Below are 9,211 nucleotides of genomic sequence, written 5' to 3' on the forward strand. Positions count from 1 at the left end.
TGTCGGAAAAATCGGACTCAAATGGTATATCTGTGATTGGAAGAAGCATGGGGAAATTATGCTGCTTTAAACATTTATAAACTTGTTTTCCCAGTTAGGAGACAAGTAGGAGAGAATGACTTTGAAAAATMTTGTTGAGTGCGAGAGAGCTKTTCTTTGTTTACACCCATTCAGCATCGTTCACACCCTCTTAAGCCATAGACCCACCCATCTCTTTAAGAATTCACATTTAAATGCATAGCAAGCAGTTAGCATGGWCAATCATGGCTAGCCAGGAAGGATCCTGTCTTTATCCCTGTATAGCTCAGTGCTTTCTCCTTGGCTTAACTAGGCTCATAATTTAACATTTGTATTCATATTTACTTACCACATATACGTTTGAAATGAAGGCACATGAAAGTTCATCAGCCCCCGTTGGGCTGGCGTGTCACATTGTTTGTCTTCATTTAACCCTTTCCTGTCCTAGGTGGTGACCATGGTCTTGGAGAGGGAGAACATGGCCCTGCCCAGGGTGTCTCCGAGCCCAGACACAGGGCGCAGTCTCCTGGGGCGCAGCCTGTCCCCTCGGAGTGCCCACTTGGACATCACCCAGATGAGGAACAACAGCTGCCCCGCCATCATCACCCCCTTCTTCGTCAGGCCCAAGGACTACAGTTTTGTGTCTGACAGTAAGGGAAATATCATTGACGAGGAAGCTTTAGTGTAAGGATAACACTGGTGCTTCGAGGGATTGACCTCTGAAGCAAGGTTATCATTGTCCATGAGTTTACACTGGGTGACGTTGCATGATTTCTAATCCGTCCTTTAGAGCAGGGTTTCCCAAACTCAGTCCTGGATCCACCGTCCAAGCCTCCAAGGTGAACTCTGACACACTTCAATGCCCTAACCCCTCCACCCTACAGATAACACTCTGGAGGTGACCTTGAAGAAGAGCCAGAATGGCTTGGGCTTCAGCTTCCTGGTCCCTGAMCTCAACCCCTCAAAAGGAGACTCAAGCAGTAGTCTTGTCCGGATCAAGAAGCTTTTCCRTGGCCAGCCAGCGGAGGAGAGTGGGCGGATCCAGGAGGGAGACGTCATCCTGGCAGTCAATGGAGAACCGCTGAAGGGATTGTCCTACCAGGTAAATATTGACGTAGACCGGTGTGTCATAATACGACATTACAATTGTAGCTACAACTGTGAGTTAGAATACTGTGGGTGGGTTTGTATTAATCTGAGCATAGGAAGACTGATAATTGTGACAATTTAGTGTGAGATAGAGGGGTTTTGTTTCACTCAATGTGATTGGTTTATTCAATAGCTCTTTATCACCATTATCTCTGATCATTATCTTGCATTATGACCATTTATCTTCTGATGAAAATATATATGTGTTACATCAAGCCAATTGGGAGACAATAACTTGGTTAATAACATTCAATCGTATTGTGGTGAATCCAAGAGTACTTAGATTCAGTGTACCTCATTAACACACGGATGGGATTAATAAGTGAAGATCTAAGAACGTGCAGTGTACAGTGGCCAGCTCTTTAGTCCATCTCTGGTCTATCTTTCCCATAATGACTTAATTGCCTGGCTGTAGATGACAGTGAGTGACTGTTCTCTCTATGGCCTGTAGAGGGTGGTAATGCTGCTGAGAGGCTCTCCTCCTGAAGTCCGGTTGTCTCTGTGCCGTCCTGCTCCAGGTAAATACACATCCGGACAGGGCAGACAACATAATCCAATTAATATGTTTCTGCAATTTTTTGCGTTCATAAGAACATTTTTATCTTTCAATGCAGTTTTTATCGCATTATCAAATCATTTCTGGGTAACAATTTAGCTTACTGTGACTGTTTTTAATTAAAATGGTCAATAACAAACAGAAATMGATTTTTGTTGCAAAAAGCTCGTTCTCAAGCAAGAATTCTTTGTGATTGGTCTAACTTTTACAAAACGCCACCCATGCAAAAKAAGCTGAAATGTCAGGCAGTCTTTGCAAACAGCTCTTACCTAAAATGGGTATTGTCATCATTTTCACAATTTCACAGTATTATTCCAAACTCATAGTGTGGGAATATACAGGTAACTGACAAAATAAAGGAAACACCAACATGAAGTGTCTTAATAGGGCGTTAGGCCACCATGAGCCAACACAGCGTCAATGCACCTTGGCATAGAATCTAAAAGTGTAGGGAACTCTACTGGAAGGACGTGACAACATTCCATAGTTTGGTGTTTTGTTGATGGTGTTGGAAAACGCTGTCTCGGGCACTGCTCCAGAATCTCCCATAAGTGTTCAATTGGGTTTAGATCTGGTGATTAAGACGGCCATWGCATATGGTTTACATCGTTTTCATGCTCATCAAACCATTCAGGGACCACTTGTGCCGTGTGGATGGGGGCATTGTCATCCTATGGGGGCTTAGCCATAGTAGTCAAAATAATGATAACCAGCATTTTTATATACTGAACAAAAATATAAATGCAACATGCAACAATTTCAAGGATTTTAATGAGTTACAGTTCATAGAAGGAAATCAGTCAATTGAAGTAAATTCATTAGGCCCTAACCTATGGATTTCACATGACTGGGCATCGGCACAGCCATGGGTGGGCCTTGGAGGGCATAGGCCCACCCACTTGGGAGCCAGGCAGACCCAGAGCCAATCAGAATACGTTTTTTTCTCACAAAAGGGCTTATTACAGACAGGGGTTTTGGGTGAAGATTGATGAGGGGGGAAAAAACTATTTAATCAAATTTGGAATAAGGCTGTAAGGTAACAAAATGTGGAAAAAGTCAAGGGGTCTGAATACTTTCCGAAGGCATTGTATACTGGAAAACACTGGAAACCCCTGTTTTTGACTGCGCTGCCTCTTTAATAAAGTTGCCTTTTTATTCCTTGGCTATAATATCAAACTGCATGTATTTTTTCTTCCTTTTCCTTCCATTTGTATCTCTTCCAAGGAATTCTGCCTCCCATTGAAACATTGCTTAGCACCTGAGTGATGTAACATCACAGTACGTGAGCACCAAAGGAAGTTATACAAGGGTTATACTTCTTGAGAGACAGACAGGAGATCAGCAGGACACGTGGAGATCTGTCCAGAGAAAAGAGCAGGACAGGTGGAGACGGTCAGTACCAGCACTGCAAGACATATCTCAAGATACCTCATAATGTCAGAGTCCGTTTAAAGACTGCAAAAATATGACCTGAATAATTGTGAAATTTGCATTTTCAGCAGCACTGCATTCTATGAGTCAGAGGTGTTGCGTGAGTCCCCCTGTCTCTTATACACATCTAGATGTGTATAAGAGACAGCATTGAAACATTGCTTAGCACCTGAGTGATGTAACATCACAGTACGTGAGCAGCAAAGGAAGTTATACAAGGGTTATACTTCTTGAGAGACAGACAGGAGATCTTCAAGGAGCAGGACACGTGGAGATCTGTCCAGAGAAAAGAGCAGGACACGTGGAGATCTGTCCAGAAAAAAAGAGCAGGACAGGTGGAGACGGTCAGTACCAGCACTGCAAGACATATCTCAAGATACCTCATAATGTCAGATTCCGTTTAAAGACTGCAAAAATTTGACCTGAATAATTGTGAAATTTGCATTTTCAGCATCACTGCATTCTATGAGTCAGAGGTGTTGCGTGAGTCCCCCGGCAGACAAGAACCAACTTTGTTAAGCAGGAGGCGCTGCTTAGGGCAACTCGTGAAGTGATGAAAATGKTAATGATGGAAATCTCTTTTTATTTAGGTAAGTAGTAGTTAGTTCAAATCAAAATCAAGTTTTATTTGTCACATGCGCCGAATACAACATGTGTAGACCTTACAGTGAAATGCTTACTTACAAGCCCTTAACCAACAATGCAGTTTTAAGAAAAAATAAGAAAATAGAAAAATAACAAGTAGTTAAAGAGCAACAGTAAAACAACAGTAGTGAGGCTATATACAGGGGGTACCTGTGTATATATACAGTACCAGTCAAAAGTTTGGGGACACCTARTCATTCAAGGGTTTTTCTTTATTTTTACTATGTTTTACATTGTAGAATAATAGTGAAGACATCACAACTATGAAATAACACATATGGAATCATGTAGTAACCAAAAAAGTGTTTAAYAAATCAAAATAGATTAKATTTWTTTGATTCTGTGAAGTAGCCACCCGTTGATGACAGCTTTGCACACTCTTGGCATTCTCTCAAGCAGTTTTACCTAGAATGCTTTTCCAACWGTCTTGAAGGAGTTCCCACATATGCTGAGCACTTGTTGGCTGCTTTTCCTTCACTCTGCTGTCCAACTCATCCCAAACCATCTCAATTGGGTTGAGGTCACTCCATCACTCTCCTTCTTGGTCAAATAGGCCTTACACAGCCTGGGGGTGTGTTGGGTCATTGTCCTGTTGAAAAACAAATGATCGTCCCACTTAGCGCAAACCAGATGGTGTATCGCTACAGAATGCTGTGGTAGCCATGCTGGTTAAGTGTGCCTTGAACTCTAAATAAATCACTGACAGTGTCACCAGCAAAACACCCCCACACCATCACACCTCCTCCTCCATGTGGCAACTACACATGCAGAGATAATCCATTCACTTACTCTGTGTCTCACAAAGACACGGRGGTTGGAACCAAACATTTAAAATTTGGACTCATCAGACCAAAGGGCAGATTTCCATCGGTCTAATGTCCATTGCTTGTGTTTCTTGGCCCAAGCAKGTTTCTTGTTATTATTGGTGTCATTTAGTAGTGGTTTCTTTGTAGCAATTCAACCACGAAGGCCTGATTCACGCAGTCTCCTCTGGACAGTTGATGTTGAGATGTGCCTGTTACTTGAACTCTGTGAAGCATTTATTTGGGCTGCAATCTGAGGTGCAGTTAACTCTAATGAACTTATCCTCTGCAGCAGAGGTAACTCTGGGTCTTCCTTTCCTGTGGCGGTCCTCATGACAGCCAGTTTCATCATAGCGCCTGATGGTTTTTGCGACTGCACTTGAAGAAACGTTCAAAGTTCTTGAAATATTCCGCATTGACTGACCTTCATATCTTAAAGTAACAATGGACTGTCATTTCTCTTTGCTTATTTAAGCTGCTCTTGCCATAATATGGACTTGGTCTTTTACCAAATAGGGCTGTCTTCTGTATACCACCCCTACCTTGTCACAACACAACTGATTGGCTCAAATGCATTTAAATTAACTTTTAAAAAGGCACACCTATTCTTTTACATTTGTTCATGAAGCTGGTTGAGAGAACGCCAAGAGTGTGCAAAGCTTGTCATCAAGGCAAAGGGTGGCTACTTTGAGGATTCTCAAATATAAAAAACATTTTTTTGTTTAGCACTTTTTTTGGTTACTACATGATTCCATATGTCTTATTTCATAGTTTTGATGTCTTTACTATTATTCTACAATGTAGAAAATAGTTWAAAAAATAAAGAAAAACCCTTGAATGAGTAGGTGTGTCCAAACTTTTGACTGGTACTGTATATTCAAATCAAGTCAATGGCCTTTTCTCTTTTCCTCGATTATTTTGAGTACCAGGAGAGGCGAAACCCTTACAGAAAACCCACGTGTAGTTTCATGTTATCATATGTTGCTTTACTTGTTGTCACATGTTATCACATTAGCTTCCCAAAAGATGAAAATGTGTTTTTGGAACACTTTGTGTTCACGTTAAATGAATGTGGTTTTTCCGTAAGGGAAGATGTGGTTGCACTGGGGCAGTGGAGTTCTACAGTGTTAACCACTGACAACAAGGAGAGCACTATTACACAAGCTCAAGGGAATTTATTAACCACAGTTTTGTGAACTGTATGTTTTTGCCTGATGCGGATTTGGTTTCACTTCTGTGTCAGTGGCACAGAAAGACAGACAGGATGTAACGCGTACAAAGATAGAAAGGGTACACGGTTGAAGCGCTATGGTCACATAGGGAGACCTGATTAAAGAAACAGTACTTAACCACAGTCCTGCTTTAAATAACACCTCAATGTTCTGTCCTGTACAGTTCAGTATATCCCCTAATAGTGTTTGTGAGTGGAGATCAGGTGAAGTCCTGTACTTAGGGCAATGCATCACATTCATTTCAGGTCAAACAGAACAGAGCTCTTACAGAGTGATCTCAGTCTTTCTCTGCCTGGTAGTACAACTACCAATTCACACGTGCAGTTAAAGCGTACTCGTTAAATGGATCTGAGATTTTAACATATGCACAGGGCTGCAGGACCTATAGTGTTGCCCTCTTATCCTTCTGGACAATTTAACATTATATATTAACAGTATAAAATATAGCCTGTAGGATGATCTCATACAGAAGGCACCACAAATGCAGTGCATAATCAAAGAAAAGGTAAGAAATGTACTTATTATTTAACCCATGAAGGTATTGTCCACTGGGAGGCAGCATAGGGCTAAAAAGAATCCCCTTCCACTGTCGCTGTCCCTATATCATCCCTCCTGTGCCTCAAAGCCAGGTTGGTTGGAGAAAGTCTTCCAAATATTTCTCACTAAGAAGTAGTTTTGCCTATATGTGATGGTTAGGGGATACTTGATATCAAATATAGAGTTTTGGTTTGTGATTGATCTTTGCCTCTCTCTTCACAGACGGAGTTACCGAATGTAATCTGGTGCAAAGTGACGACACCCCCGGAAAGCACATGAAAACATCTGTAATAAACTTTACATCTGACTGATGATACATTCATCGTTTTAATGAACTCCTACCTCTGTTTAGTCATAAACCTACTGTAGGATCACACTGATTCTGACAGGGGGCCTTATAGCCACACTACATGATGTGAAGGCTACTCAGTGACATCCCCCTAAATTAGTAGCAACTCAACCATGTGGAGGTTTTGCTGTGACACAAGCGGAATGAACACACCTGTCAATGGGACAAGAAATAGTGACATTCGATTCTGTTCTTGTTTCTGAATTCTACAGTCTTAAACTCTTCTGAATATCATCAGTGGTCTTGCCTTTGTGAGTGTGTTTTCGTAACTGGAGAACCCCCAAGTTAACCCACCGGGAGATACAGTGGCTTGCAAAAGTATTAACCCCCTTGGCATTTTTCCTATTTTGTTGCCTTACAACCTGGAATTAAAGTTGATTTTTGGAGGGTTTGTATCATTTGATTTACACAATATGCCTACCACTTTGAAGATGCAAAATATTTTTTCTTGTGAAACAAAGAAATAAGACAAAAAAACTGAACTTGAGCGTGCATAACTATTCACCCCCCCCCCCAAAGTCAATAGTTTGTAGAGCCACCTTTTACAGCTGCAAGTCTCTTTGGGTATATCTCTATAAGCTTGGCATATCTAGCCACTGGGATTTTTGCCCATTCTTCAAGGCAATACTACTCCAGCTCCTTCAAGTCGGATGGGTTCCGCTGGTGTACAGCACTCTTTAAGTCATACAACAGATTCTCAATTGGATTGAGATCTGGGCTTTAACTAGGCCATTCCAAGACATTTAAATGTTTCCCCTTAAACCACTCGATTGTTGCTTTAACAGTATGCTAAGGGTCATTGTCCTGCTGGAAGGTGAACCTCCGTCCCAGTCTCAAATCTCTGGAAGACTGAAACAGGTTTCCCTCAAGAATTTCCCTGTATTTAACGCCATCCATCATTCCTTCAATTCTGACCAGTTTTCAGTCCCTACCGACGAAAAACATCCCCACAGCATGATGCTGCCACCACCATGCTTCACTGTGGGGATGGTGTTCTCGGGGTTCTGAGAGGTGGTGGGTTTGCGCCAGACATAACGTTTTCCTTGATGGCCAAAAAGCTCAATTTTAGTCTCATCTGACCAGAGAACCTTCTTCCATATGTTTGGGGAGTCTCCCACATGCCTTTTGGCGAACACCAAACGTGTTTGCAATTTTTTTTCTTTAAGCAATGGCTATTTTCTGGCCACTCTTCCGTAAAGCCCAGGTCTGTGGAGTATATGGCTTAAGTGGTCCTGTAGACAGATACTCCAATCTCCGCTGTGGAGCTTTTCAGCTCCTTCAGGCTTATCTTTGGTCTCTGTGTTGCCTCTCTGATTAATGCCCTCCTTGGCTGGTCCGTGAGTTTTGGTGGGCGGACCTCTCTTGGCAGGTTTGTTGTGGTGCCATATTCTTTCCATTTTTGAATAATGGATTTAATGGTGCTCCGCGGGATGTTCAAAGTTTCTGATATTTTTTTATAACCCAACCCTGATCTGTACTTCACAACTTGTTTGGAGAGCTCCTTGGTCTTCATGATGCCACTTGCTTGGTGGTACCCCTTGCTTTGTGGTGTTGCAGACTCTGGGGCCTTTCAAAACAGGTGTGTGTATATACTGAGATCATGTGACATATCATGTGACACTTAGATTGCACACAGGTGGACTTTATTTAACTAATTATGTGACTTCTGAAGGTAATTGGTTGCACCAGATCTTATTTAGGGTCTTCATAGCAAAAGGATACATATGCACGCACCACTTTACCTATTTGAATTTTTGGGAAGTTTTTGAAACAAGTTATTTTGAAAATTTCTCTTCACCAATTTTGACTATTTTGTGTATGTCCATTACATGAAATCCAAATAAAAATCTATTTAAATTACAGGTTGTAATGCAACAAAATAGGAAAAACGCCAAGGGGGATGAATACTTTTGCAAGGCACTGTACATGAATGTGTTTAACATCTACAAAGGTGTGTTTGGAAATACAGTGTCTTCAAGATGATGTATGATGTTCTTCACCACCAGTCAGTCTTCAGACTGGCTTTGACCTCCAGAGTAGACTGAACGGTGTGTACCCCCCTTAGAGCCGAGTCGATACAAGCCAAAGGGCCATACACTTTTGGGGGTCTGGATAGGGGTGGGGGTGGAGATGAACTCCTCTCCCCCCGACCAGGAACCCTTCACCTCCCCTCCTAAATAAGGGTTCCTGTATTTCAGGTGAAACCCGCCATCGGTTGATCCATCTGGTTCCCATTTGGACTCGTGTTCCCTTGCAAATGATCCCAAATGTTTCTAATTACAGCCGTCCAATGGCGGCACGCAGGCCTGCTCGACAGAGTGCCCGCTGTTCTCTCTCCTGAACAATATAACTGTCCCAGTGTAGTCGTGTTACACTCCTCGATCAGGTCACTGGTTCTCCGTGATGTCTGACTGTCAGTGGAGTGGACACTCGTTTCTCCCATATCCCCCTCTTTCTCTGCATCTCTTTTTCTCCCTCTCTTTCACACTGT

The 9,211-nt window shown here is 42.2% G+C and overlaps 1 protein-coding gene across 2 annotated transcripts in view; it reads left to right on the plus strand.

Moving 5' to 3' along the window:
• LOC111967721 (FERM and PDZ domain-containing protein 2) overlaps positions 1-7,108 on the plus strand; it is a 48,284-nt gene extending 41,176 nt beyond the window's left edge. Inside the window, exons 23-28 of one of the 2 annotated variants that reach the window (XM_023993012.2) lie at positions 467-668; positions 903-1,120; positions 1,619-1,685; positions 2,948-3,115; positions 3,606-3,744; positions 6,594-7,108. In XM_023993012.2, the coding sequence (XP_023848780.1) occupies positions 467-668; positions 903-1,120; positions 1,619-1,685; positions 2,948-2,985 (525 nt within the window). In that variant the 3' untranslated portion in view covers positions 2,986-3,115; positions 3,606-3,744; positions 6,594-7,108. Of the gene's footprint in view, positions 1-466; positions 669-902; positions 1,121-1,618; positions 1,686-2,947; positions 3,116-3,222; positions 3,265-3,605; positions 3,745-6,593 lie in introns of those variants that run through there. The other variant, XM_070444869.1, reaches the window with a different exon arrangement.
• Positions 7,109-9,211: the final 2,103 nt, after the last annotated feature.

Source organism: Salvelinus sp. IW2-2015, linkage group LG8 (genome assembly GCF_002910315.2).
Source record: "Salvelinus sp. IW2-2015 linkage group LG8, ASM291031v2, whole genome shotgun sequence".
Classification (NCBI taxonomy): domain Eukaryota; kingdom Metazoa; phylum Chordata; class Actinopteri; order Salmoniformes; family Salmonidae; genus Salvelinus; species Salvelinus sp. IW2-2015.